This window comes from Westerdykella ornata (genome assembly GCF_010094085.1).
Source record: "Westerdykella ornata strain CBS 379.55 unplaced genomic scaffold EI97scaffold_28, whole genome shotgun sequence".
Lineage (NCBI taxonomy): Eukaryota > Fungi > Ascomycota > Dothideomycetes > Pleosporales > Sporormiaceae > Westerdykella > Westerdykella ornata.
In genome coordinates this window covers 41,259-60,667 of record NW_022986878.1, presented here as the reverse complement: position 1 = coordinate 60,667, position 19,409 = coordinate 41,259, and the positions used below count along the sequence as shown (strand labels likewise).

Genomic DNA, 19,409 nt, shown 5'->3' with positions numbered 1-19,409 from the left:
GCCCTCAACCTTCCAAGGTTCCTGTGGCTGTCACTAGCTCCGCCCGGCAGCCTTCTCCCCAGCAATCAGCGCACCGCTCTGACAGACATGATATCATCACTTTCAGCCCTCTTCCCCAGCTGTGAGCTGCCCTCACCAGGTAAACTCAGCCAGAGAGGTCTCACACGATGAGGGGAGGCCAGCTCGACCGCTGGACCTGGCCCTCAGGAGCTGCTGGGTCGCTCTCCCTTTCTCCCCCTTGCTGCGCGGCTTCGGCCACATCCAGCCAACTCTCGGGGTCTCGTGTGACGTTTTGTTTGCTTTTGCTGGATCTACGTTCCAAGGCTGCGGCTACCGTATCTCAAGGAAAGGGGAGGGGGAGGGGCGGGTGAGTAGGGGGAGAGAAAGAGAAAGGCTTGTCGTTGCTTTTTCGTTGCCCCGTCTTTCCTTTTGCATCGCAAAGAAAAAAATATTATCGCCCTTGGTCTGGTGAACCTACTATTTGTCCTCCTCCTCTCCCCTATTTCCCATTGTCCCACATTCTTCTTCGTTCGTCTCCCCGCTGGTTGTGTGGTCCACGCTACTCGAGCACAAACCGACGTCGCCGTCGCCGCTTTCGACCAGCAGCGCGCCATACGCCGCTCCAGCAAGGGAGCTGTGTCTGGCCTTGTTACCCGAGTCCAGCTTTGTACCTTCATTACACACATAAGGTACTATATCAATCTCTCCGGGACAAGGAGCGCGCTCGCAAAAGCGTCCTCCATCTGGTCCACCCTCCCGCATCCCCTGACAAGAGTATCAAAGAGAAGAGATTGGCATGTTCAGCCGAATCATCAGAACCTCCAGTGATCCTGCTCGTCCTCCTCAGTTCCTATCTAGCAACCAGCCGAGACCGACCGTCTAACCTGGATCTGTTGTTGGATTCCGCGATTTTCTGCCTTGTCTAATTCGAGTTGCGACGCTGCGCGGATATTCAACATCGAGCGCGATTTACACACAACTACCTTCCCTACCTTACTCCTGCACCGCCTCGCTACTCCGGCCCTACCCAGACCGACCAATCTTCCGAATTCTCGAAATTTTGCTCTCGAATTTCTCCGTTTCCCAGCTCTCAGGGGTCGCGTATAATAGCCACAAGCGCGCCGCTTCCATGTGCTTCATATTATACACGCTCCACTCGTGCAACCACTGGGTTGCGCAGCCGTCGCCGGGGAACGGGCCGGTGCTCAGAATCTGTCAAGAGGCGGAGCAGATGCGGCTGGGGCGGCCGTGTCCCGACACGGAGCACAAGGTGGCGAACCGGAGTCAGGGCATGTGCGATGGTTGTTTGTGGAAGAAGGTGACTAAGTAAAGGACGGGAGTCTGGGACTGCGGGCGGTCTCTGGGGAATTCAATAAGAAGATGAGGAAGGGGTTTTTGAGAGATTATTTATTATAACCAGATGGGGCGGGTAATGGTAATATTCTCTTTTGAGCGAGAGAGGGGAAAGACTGGAATCTGCAGAGGAGTGGGATGATATGAGTTGGCCTCTGAACAAATGGCTGGCCAGGAGCTTACAGGGGAGATTCCGAGGAGCGAAACTGGCGCATTTGGAACAAAAGACATTGACGACTACGAGTCTACAGTCGTCCAAGAGTCGGATTGAGGGTATCCGCGATACCTCTGTTGCTCCCAAGCATCAATGCCCCATCACGGAGTTCCCCTTAAACCTCGGCATCGCGACGACGACAACAAGCCCACCGGGCTCGATTTCTTCATTCCTATAGGCAATGCGCCTGGAATGAGATTTCACGAGGCTCTTCGACATACCACAGAGGTGGATGTGGGAGACAATCTAGGTCAATTGTGCAAGGGAGACCGCAGAGGGCAGCAGAAGAGTGTTTCCTCGTATTTGGTTTTTGTTTGTTCATATACCCCGGCGTACACAGTTTTTAGGAACCCTGGACTCGCCAGGATATTGACGGCTTTTTGATAATTCGATAGACTATCCTATAAGACAGTTCACAGCATGATTCCCTTATCGGACAGAGCTACCCGGCATGTCCCGATTCCCGTCGGGGAGTGTGTGAGGCTGCGCGCAATGCTGTTGTCGAATTCCGTTGATTGCCGGCTGCATCCGGCGACTCGTCTCCTCTCTGTCTACTTGCCATGATAGATGAATCATTTGTGGAAGCTGTTTAGACACAAGAAAGGCGTGGTGTGGGAAGAATAGCCAGTGGTGAATAGTAACTGCATGTACTTGGGATTGATGTCAGAGGTGGGCTGCTCCCTCCCCGCATCTATTTTCTTGGCGCTGTCACAAGCGCGAACCGAGCTGGAACGACCCTCCTACCAGCACCCTCCCTCTGCCCGAACCAGCACCCTTCACCACTCCATTCACCGTTCTCGCCGCCGCCGATCTAGGCTCGTTCCAGCACAAGTGCCAGTCGCCCGCCAGAAAAAGAAGTTCCTCGGCACCGAGAAGCCCAGAGCTTGCTCCGCTAGCACTGAGAGAGCTCCCTGGCCCAGCATGACCTTCGCGATGAGTGACGTCTTTTTTATACGACCATCCTCTCCCCGTTTGTCCGCCCTCACGCATCTCTTTCCACCCTGAATTCCACCCGCATTCCTACCGCCTCCATCGTAGAACAGCCGCAGGAATCCCATCACAGCTTCCAAACACACAACCAAAACCTACCTACACATTGGCCTTCGTCATGGCTCCCAACCCAGACTTCATCCTCAAGGATGTCAACATCCTCGGCGCCTTGAACGACAAGACCCGCCACATCCTGAGCAAGGACGCTGCCGTTTTCCTCGCCCTCCTTCACCGCACATTCAACGAGCGCCGGAAAGCGCTGCTCCAGCGGAGAGTCATCCGCCAGCAGGAGCTCGACAAGGGCAATCTGCTCGACTTCCTCCCCGAGACCAAGCACATCCGTGACGATGACACCTGGAAGGGTGCTCCTCCGGCCCCCGGTCTGGTAGACAGGCGTGTGGAGATCACCGGCCCCACGGACAGGAAGATGGTTGTCAATGCCTTGAACGCAGATGTGTGGACCTACATGGCCGACTTTGAGGGTATGTAGGGCATTACGAGCTCTCAATGAAGGTTTCCGGACTGACAATTCCCAGATTCCAGCGCCCCGACCTGGGACAACATGATCAATGGCCAACTCAACCTGTACGATGCCATCCGCAGGCAGATCGACTTCAAGCAGGGCGACAAGGAGTACAAGCTCCGCACCGACCGCACCCTCCCCACGCTGATTGCCCGTGCCCGTGGCTGGCATCTCGAGGAGAAGCACTTCACCGTCGACGGCGAGCCCATTTCCGGCAGTCTCTTCGACTTCGGTCTGTACTTCTTCAACAACGCACACGAGCTCGTCAAGCGCGGCTACGGCCCGTACTTCTACCTGCCCAAGATGGAGTCGCATCTGGAGGCCCGTCTCTGGAATGACGTCTTCAACGTGGCTCAGGACTACATTGGCATGAGGCGTGGCACGATCCGCGCCACTGTCCTCATCGAGACCATCACCGCTGCCTTCGAGATGGACGAGATCATCTACGAACTCCGTGACCACTCCTCCGGCCTCAACTGCGGCCGCTGGGACTACATCTTCAGCACCATCAAGCGCTTCCGCCAGAACCCCAACTTCGTCCTCCCCGACCGCTCCTCCGTCACCATGACCGTCCCCTTCATGGATGCGTACGTCAAGCTCCTCATCAAGACCTGCCACAGGCGTGGCGTCCACGCCATGGGCGGCATGGCTGCTCAGATCCCCATCAAGAACGACGCCGCTGCCAACGACGCGGCCATGGCCAATGTCCGCGCCGACAAGCTCCGCGAGGTGCGCGCCGGCCACGACGGCACCTGGGTCGCCCACCCTGCTCTTGCGAAGATCGCCTCCGACATCTTCAACGAGTTCATGCCAACGCCCAACCAGATGCACGTCCGCCGCGAGGACGTCCACATCACCGCCAACGACCTTCTCAACATGAACGTCCCCGGCAAGGTCACCGAGGACGGTATCCGCAAGAATCTCGACATCGGCCTGCAGTACATGGAGGCCTGGATCCGCGGCGTCGGCTGCGTGCCCATCAACTTCCTCATGGAGGACGCCGCCACCGCCGAGGTGTCCCGGAGCCAGCTCTGGCAGTGGGCGCGCCACCAGGTGCAGACTGCCGAGGGCAAGAGGGTCACCAAGGACTATGCGCTCAAGCTTTTGCGCGAGCAGGCGCAGAAGCTTGCTCAAAAGGCGCCCAAGGGAAACAAGTTCCACCTTGCTGCCAAGTACTTCGAGGGCCAGGTCACGGGCGAGGATTATGCCGAGTTCCTTACTTCGTGAGTACACCCGTTGGAGGTTGGATGTTGGAATGGCGTGCTAACAATGTCTAGGCTGTTGTATAATGAGATTACGAATGTGGGTGCCCCCAAGAGCGCTTCCAAGTTGTAGAGACATCCCGGCTCTCCTGTCGTCTGCCTGCCTACCTACCTACCTACCCACCTACGCCTCCACCTCTTCCCGTCTACCTACATTTCTTCCTTTCTTTATCACATGTATCAGGGCCCTTTGAAAAGTGCGTATGGCGTTGGTGAATGTATTGTAAGCTATGCATGAAGTTGCGAGCGGAATGGTCAATGAAATGTTTCACAATGATGATGTTACATAAACACTCGTTCTTGGCTCCGTGTCCTTCCTCGTTGCTGCTTCCTGTCACTTGTGGACAAAGGCTAACGCTGTGAGTGATGCAGGCTCAGTCACCCGTGCCGGCGTCGAAGTTGTGAATCGGGGCGAGCCGCGGTACGGAAAAGGCGCATGTCTTTTTGTTTGTGGAGAATGGACCGAGGTACGTCGTCAGATACTAGGAGCGGAAAGGAACAAAGCACATGCGTACCTGCAGGGAGGAAGGGATTTGCATGTGATTGCGAGTGGATTTATGAGCATGGAAAAATGGTTGAAAGGGATGGATTGGAAGAGTGGAAGCTTCGCAGCGGCATTATATCTGTTGTCGCGCTCTTCTGGTTTTTGTGTGTATTCTTTTTCTCTTTTCCTTTTGAGGGTCCGAGTTGGATTTTATTTGTTGGTTTGGGAAGGTGTATGATATGATTAGGATCATGAATACTTTTTTTTTTATGCTACTACTGGATTTTGAGAAAGATAGTCAGTGTGAGCGCGAAGAGTGAGTGAGGCTGTCTGCCACTCCCACTTGTCAGACTTTTGTTTCCAAAAAATGTATCCTGGATTTACCATCGCCCTACAAAATGTTGAAAACTTGCTTACTCCAATTGAGTGAGGGGATTAGGAACGTGGAATCCTCCTGCCCCTCGTGTTGTGTCGGCAATGCAAGCGTTTACAAATGTTTCAGGGCGAGGGGGTCGACATTGTTCGCACACAAGAAGGCTTCACAATGGACAAGACCAAGGATCAGGGTTTCCACGGACATTGAGACGTAGGTTCTGCATAGTATGTGTCTGTACAATGCGCCCAACCTAGGCTTTCTCCACATTGTTAACGTGTGTGCGTTTAAATAGAGCTTCGGTCCCCCATCAAGGATGGAGGACGTAGATCCGAAATCACGGAAACGGCTTATTTGGATTTCTGGTACTATCGAGATTGAGGTTGAGTGAGCCCGGGCGATTGATCGAGGACGAGGGGCGAGGAACAGCTGGAACTGTTCGCCTTTCTCTTTTTTCCGTCTCGCTCTCGCTGCGACTAACCGATCACTACGTACCCTAAGGGTGTAGACCTGGCCCATTGCACTCAAAGCCGTGACTCCAGATCAGATCGAAGAAACGAAATGGCCTCCCCCTCCCCCTCCCCCTCCCGCTTCATCTGGTTCAAACGCACCCGCACCCCCAACAACTCCTCTTCCATCCTCACCACACCTCCTCCATCCGTATCGCCCTTCCCTCACACCCCTCAAACCCCCGGTAACCCAAACCCAAATCACCAGCCCGATAAGTCCACTTCGACCACAGCCTCCGATATCTCCCGCAGCTCCGCCCAAACCTCCAGATCTTCCTCCTCTTCCGTGGTCCGTGGTTCTCCGCAAGAGCTACTCCGACCTCGTCGAGGAAGCCAAGATCAACAAGGAGCAGTACCACATCGCAGCCCGGGAACTGTTTGCCTTACAGTCCAAGGTAGATGATTTGGAGCGCGCAGTGAAAGAGCGTGACGGTAAGTTGAAGATTGAGCGGGATGGAGCTGCTGCCCTGGCTCGGCGGAATGAGATGTTGGAGGGGGAGAGGCACGCTGCTGCTGCGGCTGCCGAGACAGCGCTGGGGATGCAGCGGCTGTGTGGCGAGTTGGTTGGTACGTTGCAGGCGCAGATGGAGAAGGTGGTAGCCTTGACGGAGAAGATGGACGAGGAGTTGAGGGTCAAAGACGCGGCCATCGCGACTCTAGAGCAGGAGAAGTATGCACTTGTCACGCCCGATGAGACGTCGGTGGTTGAGAAATCCAAGGCCGACGCCGCAAAGGCACGGGAAATCGCCCATCACCACGTCAAAGCACTGAAACTCTCCCGCGACGAGGCAGCGGCAAAGGACAAGGCGAAAGACGAAGAGATTGCTCGGCTTCGAACGCTGCTTCGTGAGCGGGAGATGGAAGTGGAGGTTCGGGATCGGGAGGTTCGCGGTCTAAAGGATGTGGGGCGCAGGATGGATGGCGACTATAGGACTGAGGTCGAGAAGCATGCAGTCTATGCTCGTCAGCAGAAGTGGAAGATTGAGGATATGGAGAAGGAGCTGAATGGCATCAAGGTAGGCAAGCAGGAAGTGTCGAAGTTGGTTGATGGCGTCGTTGAGGAGTGTGCAGACTTGTAAGCCAAGTCAAATGCTTCTCCCAGCAGCTGCTAGGGACCGCAAACAAACCTGGTCGATGTGAACGTCTCCCCTGTTGGGGGTGTTGCACGTCACTCCTCCACCACGCCCCTGTGGGATTGTGGTGAAGGGTGAATAGTAGACATGTAACCGAGCTCCAGTAAGCTGCCCGGGTACATGTAAATACTGAATATAGCTCTTTTTTATCTCGTAATAGTGAGAAAAATGACCGTGAAACTGTGTGGGAATGTTCAGAGGCCAAGGCAAAGCGCGATTGATTCGGAGAAGTGGCACGGATGCTTTCGACATGTGGCGTGCAAATTGTTAGCTAATCATTAACAGTGAGCAGCATGAGTGCTGAAATTGTGATTTATGCGTCTTTGACATGAGTGAGTGTGTCAACCCTCGAAGGCAATGACCAGAGCTTGGCCGAGAACGGACTAGCTGCGAAGGTTCCATCTTCTCTCATCGCATGCCCAGCTGATATTTCGTGGGGATGGTACTCTCTTCTTGATTGAAAGGGCATAGCAATTTTAAAGCGCTTTGATGGAGCGGGCCGCGTCGCAGTGCGGAAATACGGCCTGAGCAGCTTCACGGAGCCTCACGCGAATGGCATCCCTATTCCGTTGTTAACCTCAGGTACTAACAACGTTAGCCCACAGCTTCTGTTCCATATGCGGTAATTGTCAATTCTGCAGGCAGCGCGCATGGCACATCTATCCCAGATGGAGGATGAAACACAGCCACGGCTGGTGCTGCACATGCGTGGCGCAGTGTCAATCTCAGCCTGATCGCACTTCAGCTTCCTGCTCTCAACTGCATGTCCAGATGACAAGAGGATGGAGCCGTTGATTGCAGTGGGCCTCGCCAGCAATGTCATTCAATTTGTTGAATTTGGCTCGAAGCTCATCTCCGAGGCCTGGCATATCAGAAAGCACGGCAGTCCATCTTCCCTCTCCGAGCTTCACAAGATTTCGCAAACCCTCGTGACCCAGGCCGACATCATCTATAAGGGCCTCAAGGCCACGAATGCAACGCTGGCAGAAGAGGATCAGGTATATGGTGTTTCACGTACCTCTCTGGTCACTAACGTCTTTCGCAGCACCTTGTCGACATCGCGCTGGAGTGCAAGTTTGCGGGAGAGGAGTTCATTTCTTACCTGGACACTCTCTTTAACGCCTCTTCTTCAACTAGGACGAACTCCAAACGCTCCCTGAGCGCCTTCAGGGCTAGCTTGCGACATTCCTTCAATAAACACAAGATAGAGGCGTTCGTTACGAAACTCTATGAGCTTCGAAGCACATTGCTCCTTGCGTTAAACCTCGGTCTGCGGCAAGATGCGAAGAGTAATCTTACCGAAGTCTTCGAATATATAAGAGAGCTAGGGACCAATAAGCAGCCAATGCTTGCTCCGGAAGGGCTAACGCCACTGTCCGACTTTGATGGCTCGGATAGACGGACGGATCTTACAGTGGACCACGTACGGGCACAAATCGATGAATTTCTTACAAAGATCGAGGCGCTGCGTGAGCAGTTGCCGCAGGCATGCACCCGCGAGACGCAGATTTTGAACTGGCTGGACTTTCGCCAGCTAACCTGGAGATATGACGAAATCACCCCGGCGTACAGGGACACTTACAGCTGGCTGTTTGAGAAGCCTGCGAATGAAATCTGTTGGGATGATTTTACCGTATATCTTTCGACAGATCACGCGAATCCTTATTTCGTCAATGGGAAGGCTGGTAGCGGCAAGTCTACACTGATGAAATTCGTTGTTAAACATAAGAAGACTGCGGAGCTTCTGGCGCTTTGGGCAGGCGAAGACTGCTCGCTCGTCGTCCTGCACTGCTTCTTCTGGAACTTGGGGACCAAACTACAGAAAAGTGCAGTTGGCATGCTCCGGGGACTTCTCTACGATGCACTACAACGATATCCTGATCATATCCCCGCTGTCTTCCCGCGTCTCTGCTGGAACATGGATGCCACCCAGTTAGCAGAAGAGCCCAGCTACGTCGAAGCCATGGAAGCGTTCAACATATTCGTCGAAAAAACAATTGGCAAACTGAAGATCTGCATCTTCATTGACGGCTTAGACGAATATGAGGGCGACGAACATCAGATTAGGGAGATAGGGCAGTGGCTCAGGTCTCTCACCAGGCTTAACCAACATGTGAAGGTGGTCGTTTCAAGTCGGCCTATCACAGCCTCTATCAACACCTTTCATGGTTGTCCTACTCTGCAGCTCCAAGATCTCACCAGGAAGGACATGAAACAATTCATTGAAGGACATCTGGATGGACATCGCTATATGCGTGCTTTGACAACCCAACATCCACAGCAAGCCCAAGCTCTACGAACAGAACTTCAAGAAAAAGCGCAAGGGGTATTCCTCTGGGTAAAGGTTGTCGTTCGACTCCTCATGACGGGACTGGAAGAGGGTGATGGAATCGAGGACCTTACGATCAAACTACGATCGTTACCCCCTGATCTTCGACAACTGTACAAGCGCATGTTTTCGAAGATGGTGCCGGAGCATCGGGCGGAGGCTTCCCAGATATTCCAGCTATTTCGGGCTTGGCGAGCTGTTAAGTCGGATCCGTTCACGACCACTGTGCTGATCTTCGCTTTGGACGCACCCTCAGAGGTATTCTCGCTGTCTAATGAGCCACTAGATGATGAAAAATGGACCTATTTGTATTCCAAGACGGAGGCACGCATCAGGAGCCGGTGTTGCGGTCTTTTAGAGCTCTACCGCAACCCTTGGAACTGGGGAAACTCTCTGCTAAAATCACCCTGGGCACCTCCGTTCCGACAGCGTAAAACTGAAGCACGCCCATGTTTTCTTGACTATCGTACGTACACTCCAATTGAACCAGGCCCTAAATTAACAAATATTCTAGTCCACCGCACTGTTGGCGAGTTCCTCGCTTGCTCCGACATACATACTGAGTTGGTTCAATTGACCAATTCCTGTGGCTTCAATCCGTACATGAACCTCGCATCTGCGTGCCTGTCTATCATCAAAACCGAATGGGACTGTCTTGCGGCATTTCCCACTTTGATGGCCATTCTTCGACAGATGCCGGACATGCCTTCCGAGACACTGAAGCGATACTTGGAAGACCTCGACGCCGCGATGGATCGATATGAACCAGTGACCTTCTCTAAGCCAATCGGGAAGGTGCATTGGTCTGCCGGTATTGATTCCTATCAATTCATGGCTGTAACTGAGAGGGAAATGCGTCTAGCTGCGAGTCTACCCACTGTTGCGGCTCGCGAAGGGTTGTTTCCTTACCTTAAGGAGTTTTATACCCTTCCTCTCGGTCCATCTACCCTTAAGGAGGCGGCCCCAATACTCTATGCGCTGGAAAGCTGGTCGGGAATTATTGTCTCGCAGCCTGGATGTCGAAAGATTCGCTATGTCCCTTTAGATTGTCGTCGGGCCACGCTTGAATTTCTGCTCCAACAATGGCTAGGGCAAGGTGGCCTCCAGCTCCGATGCATTACTGTTGCGTTCAACGAGACGCTGAGGTATCTTTACGAGCGGGGGGCCGAGGACCGGACGATCCCAAGAATTATGAGAGGCCGGAAGGAGGCCCTTATCTTTGCAGGGGTCATCTTCACCACAGCACGAATGCCTGAATTAATCTTCGATGACGTGTTCAGGGAAGTGTTTTTCGGCGAAATTTGGGAGGACAGTGTTCACGAGTCGCTGTTTCTCGATAGCATAGCGACTGCCTTGGAGCGTTGTCCTGAAAAAGATTACAAACTGTTGGCGGCCAAAATGCGCCCTTTGACAAGAAAAATACAAACTCTCAGCCGTATCCAGACTCGGATTATACAGATTCTAGGGGACCACAACATGTTGATCAAGGACATCGTGCAATACATTGACGCAAAGCACCAGACAATACTGGAGGCCCTCCACACCCTTTCTCACCTGAAGCAACACGCCAACATTTCGACCGCGCCAGACTTAGGTCAGCATGAATCGACCCTGACTAAGGCACTAGCAGATATGGAGGCCGAAAAATGTGTTACCAGACGCTTTATCCCGCATGAGGGCGGCAAGATGCACCTAGACATCAGAGCAGAGTCAGAAGAGCGGTTGCTACAAATCGAAGCCGATCTTAAGGAACATAAGAGGCCGAAGTGGTCTGGTTGGAACGCGGGTTGCCCAGCGGAACGCTTAGTGAAGAGAAAGATTGATCAGTTGAAATCAGAGTTGGACCATTTCACAAGAATCAAGATTGAATTGCTGAACAAGGAGCAAACTTTAGACGCACACACGGATTGGATAGTTATCTAATTTCGAACGGGATTCACGAAAGTTCCCCACGTTACTCGGTAATTCGGGAAATCGTCGTCGTTCCAACACACGTCCTCCTCTTCCGACAGCGTCGCTATAACCCCTCTGTTCCTCCACGGCCGGGGGATACAGGAAGCGACCCTTTGCTATCCAATCCCAGACATACCTCTTTATACATCCAAGCCGCGCGGCATCGTAGAATTCCCGAGATTGGGTCACGCGTCCAGGGCCGCATCTGGTGTGAAGGCTGTGAGTGTCGCCTGATCTAGGGCATGTATAAGCGTTTCGGGGTCAACTATCTCCCTGGCAAGATGGAGCCGGGCGAGTTCCTGCTTTATCTGCTCAAAATCAGTTCGGCGTCCTTGAATATGACCAGTTTGTCGTATCCGGCACTTGAGTCCTCGGTATACGCAGGTAGTCCTCCCATTCCAGTCGGGTATCTCATGAACGTCCTCCTCTCCAGCAAACTGATCACCCAACGGAACATCCCATCAGTCACACCACTTCCCTCAAATCATGCACACCAGGCTCACAGCTCCCTAAGCGAAAACTTCTCACACTCCAGCGGCATGTTGCCCGGCCAGGCGGTTACGCGGTTCATCGCCCTGCCCAACGGATTCGCGCCGTCGTAGTCCTTGTGCCACTCCGGGTACATCGAGTTGCTCCATGTGGTGTATCCTGTAGCGTAGGCCGGGGGTTGGGCGCGGGCGAGGTGGTGCGGAAGGTCATGGCCCATACGCCGTAGCCTTGTGCGCGAGGGCGATAGGGGCGATTTGGAGATGTAGACCAAGGGGTTATGTGGTTGGGAGGGAGGACAGTGGCGCTACCGCGGAAGTTGGATTCTGCCGGGGGAAGGTGAAGGCAAGTGAGATATTCGGTACTGAATAGTGAAAACTGGAGGTAGTGATTGGTCAAAATAATTGCTGTTAGTGTTCGAGGTGGGAGGTTTAATAAAGATCCTTTAGGTAAGTGACCTTCAGCGGGAAAGACCAATTAAGGTGCTGCTTTGTATTGTCGATTAGAGTAAGGAACGTTTACCCTCCATTGTATTACTACTAGGTCATTCGAGAGCGTGTAAACAGAGCAGGCAAATATGCGATGCTCCAGCTCTGACGTCGACCGTAATCATAAAGTCTCTTCCCTATTCGCCCACTCCGGCCTAATATCTAGGTATCGTACGGAGATCCACGAGCATCTACGAACACCTTCCCCACTTGGGCTGGCACCAATTCGCGGCACCGCAGAAATCGGCCTACGTGAAGGAAAGTCAGCACTGACACTATACACTCCGTAGAACACCCATGGTAAAGGTCAAGCGATGACGGAAGCACTCACCGTAGTCCCACAGAAATTGCTTCCACTGCAGCACAAGCCCGACGCACACTTCTTATTCACCAACGGACCGCACGCCTCTCCGGCATTGGCAATGCCCGTCTGCGCGTTCGGGTTGGAGACCGGCACGGCCATGGTGTTGCACTTTCCGTAGCCGGCCTGGCATCCGGAGCCGCAATAGAGAGCCTGGTCCTGGATGTCGTTCTTGGGGCCGCAGTGGCCGGCCGAGGAGCAGCAGCGGTAGAAGTAGCCCTGGGAAACGGTTATTTGATATGGTCCACTACTTACGATATGCGGAGAGGACCAGGGAAAGGAATTGCTTACGTTGGTGCCAACGCCGGGGCAATGGGCGCCGCCTTGGGAGCCGCATGTGTCGATTACGGGGACGCCGGTGGGGAAGGCGGAGGAGGTTGATGTTGGCGGCTTGGTGTTGGTACCCTGGGGATGTTTAGCTTTGTGAATTGCTACAAGGTGAAGCTTGAGGGACACATACGGCACAGCTGGATCCGGCTCCAGAGAAGGCCTTCAGGCAGGTTGCCGGGTCGCAGTGGGCAGCGGTTGTATCGCACTGTTTTTGTTCATGAGCTGCGAACGGTATCATAGGTGCCGGGGGTGATGGGCCGATGTGGGAGTGTTGGTGTATAAATGGACTGGAACCATACCCATCCGTACTGGCTACCTGAAATAATTATTAGAGACAACTCTTCTACTTGACTCGGATATGTAAAGTACTCACAGCAGAGGCCCGCGGCGCAAACCTGATTCCCATACTGGGGACCGCAATTCTGAGCCCAAGCCGCTCCAGCAAGCACCGCCACGAAAGTGAAGAGAGAAGCGCGCATGATGACTTGACTAAGAGTGAAGCTTAACCTTGGTAATTCCTTAGAGAGTATTGCGTGACAGAGGAGCTACAAAAACGGAAATGCGAGATGTAGAAGTGAAGGAGCCAAGGTGTGCAGGGTGCAGCGGGGATTTTAAAACAGACATCAATATCCTTCAGCCGCGACGACCTCCCTCCCCTGCGGCGCGTCGAAGCATCCATGACTTCCACAACAGGGGCACGCTAGTGATCGCCCATTCTGGTCGAGCCACGCGGTGGTGGACTCGAACAATGGTGTTCCGAGCCATCCGTGGCTTGAAGCCCTCTCGGTTAGGGGGCGCAATGGTTTGGTTTTCAGCTTCTAGATCGTAATTGTTGCCAGACTAGGCGATAGTTTGCCAGCGAAAGTAATTGACAGGAGAGAATATCAGCTGATAGGGAGACGTCTAGCTTACTGAGCATTGGATATACTGTGTAAAATTCCTCAATGGTTTCCAGAAGTTGGTTGTCGGCCGATGTTGGCAAGGGGACTCAGGCCCCAGGGTCTCGGAAGGCAGAGCGCATACGGGGCAGTTCCGAGCGATCCGGGCTATTCACTGGCCGAGCTGACCTCGGATGAGGTCGTAAACGCGACCAATCCAAATGTTTCCCAGTTCATCGTTTGTGGGACCGTCGAATAAAATGATTATGGAAGCGCGCGAGAGAAAAAAAGCTAAGTAAAGGGGCTGCAAGGTTCAAAAAGTGGGCCAATCACTGCGAAGCCCTGATTCAGCTGTGGGGTAGCCAATGCAGATATGTACCGAATATTGTATCCCCATGCTCATTGCCGAGTTATATTTGGATTTGAAAATGGAGAGAGAAAGTGACGTAAACAAGCACAACTGAAGATCGGACGGGGTCATGAACGTGATTGTCATTAGTTTGCTATCATCTCAGTCGTAATACAATATGTCCGAAGTATCATGGCAGCAGCCGAGTTCTACTGTTGCTGTTCAGGCTGAGGAGCCCAGGATGACGCGAAGCAATCAGTACACACGTGGCCCGGTACCTCTTTACGTACCCGCCTGGATGAGGTATCCTCCATCAACGTTAATGTTTTGACCATTCAGATACTGGCAACAAACGGTGAAGAGGATAGCGGCGGCCATGTCTGTGTCTTTCCCTGGGCGCTGGCTTGGTAGCATCTCTTTCTTTTCCTTCGGCATCTGACTCTTCTGCTTGTCGTCGCTCTCTTGCGTGGTCATTTCACTCGGGAAGACGCCAGGAGCAATTGCGTTGACGCGGACCTTGATGCCAGCCTTCGCAATCTCCGCAGCCAACAACTTGTTGAGATGGACAGCAGCTCCTTTGCTGGCATTGTACGAGAAGTGGCCCTGTGAGATGCGGATGGTGCCCGAGATACTGGTAATGTTGACGACGGTGGCAGACCATCCGTGCTGCGCCTCTGTAGATTTGGCAAGTAGCGGCAGGAACGCCGTGGCCATCATGAAGGGACCCACAACGTTCGTTGCGTACACCTCCGTCCATTGATCCACCGTCGTGGAGTTGAAGAACTGGTCAACCGCCTCCTCGGGAGCCTTTTCACCGGAAGTATCGGCCTTTGGTGCGGCAATTCCGGCATTGTTTACCAAGATATCCAGGTATTTCTCGCGAGACTCGACCTCCTTGAGGATGTTCCTACCAGAGTCAGTCATTGCAAAAGGTCAGTCAAGACAGTCCAGACTTACTGCACCCCCTCCTTGCTAGAGACATCGCCGACAATTGGGATGATCTGGCCTGGAATGCCCTTGCTGTATACCTCGACCACCCTATTAAGCTTCTCCTTCGTCCTCCCCACAATGTACACCTTCGCACCGTTGACTGCAAGTGTCTGGGTGATCATCAAGCCGATACCTGAGCCACCGCCGGTGACCAAGGCCACCTTATCCTTCACATTGAAGACCTTGCTGAGCTCCAGCTCGGCGTTGTTATTCGACATGTCGTGAATGCTTCGAGAGAGGGCGGGGAGCTGGTTTTGCAATAGTTGTACTCGCTTTCGTGCGGTCTGTGGTGTATTGGGAGAATGTAGGGGAAGAGTGTGGTGAGTGGCCGTCATATAAGAGGCGATTGGGGTAAGTGAAGCTGCGTGACGAGAACTGACGTCACCGTGAATGGTTTGTAACAGTACTCGAGGCCGCAGAGAGCGGGTAAGATCGAGGGGTGACGCTCTTGGGAAGACCATCGTTTTCGATCGATGCCGTCAATCGTACAGAAACCGTGCGGGAACGTAACTAACAGTAAGTATTGATTCGTATAGCAGTCAGTGAAACCCTCTCAGGGACCCGTTGATCAACAAACGATTGCATCATAGCTACGTGCATGTCGCCCGAACAAGTGGCGTCTACAAGTTAGCAGTTTACCACAGTATTCAACTATTATGCGAATCTGCTAACGTTCGAATAGGACTCAAGATTGGCGTCGGGAGAGCAGATGGCCAAGTATGTCGATGAACCAGGAACATCCACCCAGAAGTTTGATGAGGCTTGAGGGACGCAGCAAATGCTTAGTCAGCGACACAGCAACACACAGATGGAATTCGCACATCGTGCGACCAATAATCGACTGATGGGGAGTCTTCGCAGCCTTTGCGCAAGGGGACTATTACACAGTACTTGAGAGACCCCCAAGAGAAAAGCCAGTAACGCAATGGCCGTTGCGCTGGCCCGCTACCATAGTCCATATCCATTTTCCGGGGCCGTGTTCGCGCAGACCCTCCATGTGAACCGATCCCTTTCGAGCGCTAAGTAAAGGATGCTCATCTTGTTGAACGCATGAACGAGAAAGATCAACAAGATGCTCGGTACTATACAGAAACATGAAGAGGTCTCCACAAGTATAACATAGCTGGTGAAGGTTTCAAATGCCAAGCAAGGCTGGGGAAGCCTCATCGGCCCTAGTGCATGGCGTGAATCGCTTGATGCGGACTATAAATAGATGACAACTCGATCCAGCTTTCCCTCCTCCGTAGACTTGCTGTTCACCGGTTGCAATATGTGCTCAAGCTGTTCTTCACCAGAAAGTCGTTGTGTGACGAGACCGCCTGACATTCACAGTATTCCTTACACACCAAGCGAGACCCGTGCAAGTAGAAGACGATTGCTGTCACGGTCCCATAAAATCCACCGAGTCTCTTCTTCTCAGCCAGCCCCTCGGGTCGCTTTGTTTAGCTCCCGGCCCTCAGCCTGGCATCGCATCCAATATCTTGGGAATTCCAGAGTCCAGAACTTTGTTAGGTGTGCGAAGGGCACTCAGCTCCCCTCAAAGCCACGTCCAGCTACCGGTAGGTTCGTCCAACGACGCAGCTGTCCGAATTGTCATCCAACAAACTGGGGTACCCAGCCGCAAACTCCCTCGACTCAGAATAAGCAAACTCTCCGCCCAATCGCCATCTCGCAGAGCCCCAACTGTCATACCACTTTCTTGTTGTGGCTGTTGCCCTGTGGTCTAAGGCCAGCGTTCGAAGGCTTGACACCACCGCCTTACCTTGGCTGCGAAGCTTTTATTCGCTTGGCTTTTTTCCAAGTCCGCAAAGGGCATCGCGGTGCTGTACAGCCACAGCGCTGCGCTGACAGTTGTGAGTTGGGGCTGAAATTATGTTGGTTGCTCATAAGCAATGGCATCCCTCCACGCTGCGTTTCGATACAAGCACTCTTCAGATCTTTCTTCCCTGACATTTTGGCCGGTCCCTCGGCGGACTTCCCTCTGAGGCGCATTTCAAATGGGCATCACACTCCATGCCAGTCGGAAACGGGATGTGTAAGTAATCTCAATAGTGATTCTATGACCTGTCTGACCGTCTTTGAAGGGACGCCGAGAAGCACCTGAAAAGATTACATAAAACGGTTCCCATCATCGAATCTCCATTAACCGGCGCTGATCATGAACACCTCGTCTTTTCGCAAAGACACGAGGCCAACACCGTGGAGCTCTTCTTTGATCTCTTCTTCGTAGCAAACCTCGCAACATTTACTACCTACCACTCTGTCACGGACTCGAAATACCTCCTCGCCTACATTGGCTTCTTCGGCATCCTCTGGTCCTGCTGGTTCCAAGTAACACTGCACGATGTGCGCTTCGCCCGAGATTCCCTATACGAGCGTGTCTGCAAGACAGTACAGTTCATAGTCTTCGTCGGATTGGCTCTAGTCGGCTCCAATTTCAATCCCGGAACTTCTAAGGGGAGCAATACTGTCAGTGTGGCTTTTGTTTTGAAGGAGTATTCTCTTACGCCTTTCAGAACTTTCGCATATTGTGCTACACCTTGGTCATAAGCAGAGCGTTACTCGCTGTGCAATATGTTGTCGTTCTGGTTAGTATAATTACAGTCTAGAGAGATTCTTCCTGACATTTCCAGTTCTATACCGCTCGCGCGCGCTACTCCAAACTGTTCCTTCCTCTCGGTCTAATGATACTCATCTATTGCGTCTGCGCGGCCATTTTTGGAGCCATGACCCCGGCGTTCCGGAAAGAGGAGGAAGGACACCCGCGCATCTACGTGGTTTGGTATATCGTAATGCTGTTTGAGTCGATCGCTGTGATTGCAATTTCGTGTAACTGGAGAATGTTGAGTTTCAAGAAGACCCACCTGATGGAACGCATGAGCCTCCTGACGCTCATTGTGATTGGAGAAGGTGCTATTGGAGTGACCAAGACCGTCTCCAGGCTCATGGGCAAAGACGGCTTAGATGTAGAGGGGTGCTTGTCTGTCATGTGTATCATTGCTCTCCTGGTACGGGTCTACGTTAACCTTTCCGTCACGGAGCTTGTCTAACACTGTGGGATCTAGGTTCTGCTGTGGGCCCTCTATTTCGACAACTTCCCCCATGGACACTACGGCACAATCCGACAGCAGATTTGGTCGCTCCTCCATTTTCCTTTCCAGCTAGCCATCGTGGGTGTGGTGGAAGGAGCTCAGCAAGTATCGCTCGCGCGATACGTCTTGAAGCACTACGAAAACCTCGAGAGAGCATACGAGCTCCACTGCCTTGTGGAACATCTGGACGGCGCTGCTTTACGAGACACTTTCATGGCTATCACGGAATCCTTCAAATTTGAATACAAACTAGAGACCGTTGGCGTCACCGCGAGGGCAGCAATGGCCATCTATGCGGCAGGCAATGCCACCGGCATATGTTCGCCGGAGAATGCCCAGTTCTATATCGAAAATCCGGACGAGCCCCCGGTAGAATTTGTCGAGTGGGTGTATTGGGTCACTACCGGTTTGTATGCAGGATTGGGTATCAAGATTCCCATGGACAAGCTGAAAACCACACCCGCGGCCGTGATCGCGATCCACAGCTTCAAAGTCGTATACGCATACTACTGGTCCAGCTTCTGCATCCTCATGGCATGCTCGATTGCCTTTTTGTTCCTTATCCGCCGCCACAAGGTCGACCTGTTCGACTTCGTATCCGTCATCGCACGACTGCTGGCTCTGGCAATCGGTGCCATTCTCCTCATTATCATGGTCAGCGAAACCGCACTGTACAGCTTCATCGCCTCCCCCGGCGTACTACCGACTTGCCTCGCTCTCCTCTTCCTGGTTCTTTTCTTCGACAGGATCAGCGCTGCCTTCTGCAACTGGCGATTGAAATCGAGTGGACAGCCCTACGCGCTGGAGTACAGCGACAGCCATCACCACGAGAAACATGACGGAGACCACGACGTCCCACACGACCCTCTGGTGCCTGACCACCGCAAATCCGCAGCTTGGAGTATACGTGAGGATGCACAGCCGTTGACGGCGGAAACAGCGTATTACCCGCCGTCAGAACAGTATGCGCTGGGTCCTGTGAGCTTGCCGCCACCCATGCATAGTCCCCCTCCTGTAGTCGGAGGGTATGATCTAGCTGATGGACGGCGGTACGGGGATGGATGAGGTACCTTCTGGTAAAGGGTTATGGCACAAAGAAGGCCTTCTTCATGGATAATTGTTAAACCGTCGTCGTTTCGGTAAGAATCTGCAAGATGGGAAATGTCAGAGATGTGTTCGCTTTCTCACGTTCTATACTCGCAATTACCGTGTGATTATACTCCACAACCTAATCTCCGAAATCCCCGTTGCGCCTGCATACGTCCCATTTCCCTCGAACCACTGGCTGCTGATGAATGTTCTTGTCTTCGGC

At 53.0% G+C, this 19,409-nt stretch overlaps 7 protein-coding genes across 7 annotated transcripts; 5 read left to right on the top strand and 2 right to left on the bottom strand.

Moving 5' to 3' along the window:
• Positions 1–908: 908 nt before the first annotated feature.
• EI97DRAFT_160237 (uncharacterized protein) lies at positions 909–1,495 on the top strand. Its single transcript, XM_033793334.1, has one exon. The coding sequence runs from the start codon at positions 1,130–1,132 to the stop codon at positions 1,328–1,330; it is 201 nt and encodes a 66-aa protein (XP_033650821.1). The 5' UTR covers positions 909–1,129; the 3' UTR covers positions 1,331–1,495.
• Positions 1,496–2,598: 1,103 nt separating this feature from the next.
• EI97DRAFT_160258 (malate synthase) lies at positions 2,599–4,512 on the top strand. The gene is made up of 3 exons (XM_033793335.1): positions 2,599–3,039; positions 3,094–4,303; positions 4,358–4,512. Exons 1-3 carry the CDS (start codon positions 2,676–2,678, stop codon positions 4,413–4,415), a joined length of 1,632 nt encoding a protein of 543 aa, XP_033650820.1. The 5' UTR covers positions 2,599–2,675; the 3' UTR covers positions 4,416–4,512.
• A 1,283-nt stretch (positions 4,513–5,795) lies between these two features.
• Positions 5,796–6,908, top strand: EI97DRAFT_436160 (uncharacterized protein). The gene has a single exon (XM_033799034.1). The coding sequence runs from the start codon at positions 6,194–6,196 to the stop codon at positions 6,785–6,787; it is 594 nt and encodes a 197-aa protein (XP_033650819.1). The 5' UTR covers positions 5,796–6,193; the 3' UTR covers positions 6,788–6,908.
• A 559-nt stretch (positions 6,909–7,467) lies between these two features.
• On the top strand, positions 7,468–11,229 carry EI97DRAFT_159994 (uncharacterized protein). Its single transcript, XM_033793332.1, has 2 exons — positions 7,468–7,839; positions 7,887–11,229. Exons 1-2 carry the CDS (start codon positions 7,624–7,626, stop codon positions 11,091–11,093), a joined length of 3,423 nt encoding a protein of 1,140 aa, XP_033650818.1. The 5' UTR covers positions 7,468–7,623; the 3' UTR covers positions 11,094–11,229.
• A 901-nt stretch (positions 11,230–12,130) lies between these two features.
• Positions 12,131–13,525, bottom strand: EI97DRAFT_436158 (uncharacterized protein). Its single transcript, XM_033799033.1, has 6 exons — positions 13,162–13,525; positions 13,088–13,104; positions 12,919–12,993; positions 12,750–12,863; positions 12,429–12,677; positions 12,131–12,345 (listed from the first exon to the last, which is right to left on the bottom strand). The coding sequence occupies exons 1-6, from the start codon at positions 13,265–13,267 to the stop codon at positions 12,289–12,291; spliced, it is 618 nt and encodes a 205-aa protein (XP_033650817.1). The 5' UTR covers positions 13,268–13,525; the 3' UTR covers positions 12,131–12,288.
• A 772-nt stretch (positions 13,526–14,297) lies between these two features.
• On the bottom strand, positions 14,298–15,223 carry EI97DRAFT_383914 (short chain dehydrogenase/reductase family; the record flags this gene model as incomplete). Its single annotated transcript, XM_033795937.1, has 2 exons — positions 14,298–14,922; positions 14,973–15,223. The coding sequence occupies 2 exons, from the start codon at positions 15,221–15,223 to the stop codon at positions 14,298–14,300; spliced, it is 876 nt and encodes a 291-aa protein (XP_033650816.1).
• Positions 15,224–17,002: 1,779 nt separating this feature from the next.
• Positions 17,003–19,162, top strand: EI97DRAFT_461161 (uncharacterized protein; the record flags this gene model as incomplete). Its single annotated transcript, XM_033801173.1, has 5 exons — positions 17,003–17,040; positions 17,090–17,474; positions 17,522–17,593; positions 17,639–18,013; positions 18,071–19,162. The coding sequence occupies 5 exons, from the start codon at positions 17,003–17,005 to the stop codon at positions 19,160–19,162; spliced, it is 1,962 nt and encodes a 653-aa protein (XP_033650815.1).
• Between the last annotated feature and the right edge of the window lie 247 nt (positions 19,163–19,409).

What these genes read in the sequence shown, in the direction of transcription:
- EI97DRAFT_160237 (XM_033793334.1), top strand. Translation starts at nt 1,130, where the DNA reads ATGTGCTTCATATTATACACGCTCCACTCGTGCAACCACTGGGTTGCG.
- EI97DRAFT_160258 (XM_033793335.1), top strand. Translation starts at nt 2,676, where the DNA reads ATGGCTCCCAACCCAGACTTCATCCTCAAGGATGTCAACATCCTCGGC. An exon ending in CTACATGGCCGACTTTGAGG is followed by an intron (nt 3,040 to 3,093) that starts GTATGTAGGGCA and finishes GACAATTCCCAG; the next exon opens with ATTCCAGCGCCCCGACCTGG. An exon ending in TATGCCGAGTTCCTTACTTC is followed by an intron (nt 4,304 to 4,357) that starts GTGAGTACACCC and finishes AACAATGTCTAG; the next exon opens with GCTGTTGTATAATGAGATTA.
- EI97DRAFT_436160 (XM_033799034.1), top strand. Translation starts at nt 6,194, where the DNA reads ATGTTGGAGGGGGAGAGGCACGCTGCTGCTGCGGCTGCCGAGACAGCG.
- EI97DRAFT_159994 (XM_033793332.1), top strand. Translation starts at nt 7,624, where the DNA reads ATGGAGCCGTTGATTGCAGTGGGCCTCGCCAGCAATGTCATTCAATTT. An exon ending in CGCTGGCAGAAGAGGATCAG is followed by an intron (nt 7,840 to 7,886) that starts GTATATGGTGTT and finishes CGTCTTTCGCAG; the next exon opens with CACCTTGTCGACATCGCGCT.
- EI97DRAFT_436158 (XM_033799033.1), bottom strand. Translation starts at nt 13,267, where the DNA reads ATGCGCGCTTCTCTCTTCACTTTCGTGGCGGTGCTTGCTGGAGCGGCT. An exon ending in GAGCCGGATCCAGCTGTGCC is followed by an intron (nt 12,864 to 12,918) that starts GTATGTGTCCCT and finishes AAACATCCCCAG; the next exon opens with GGTACCAACACCAAGCCGCC. An exon ending in GCAATTTCTGTGGGACTACG is followed by an intron (nt 12,346 to 12,428) that starts GTGAGTGCTTCC and finishes TCCTTCACGTAG; the next exon opens with GCCGATTTCTGCGGTGCCGC.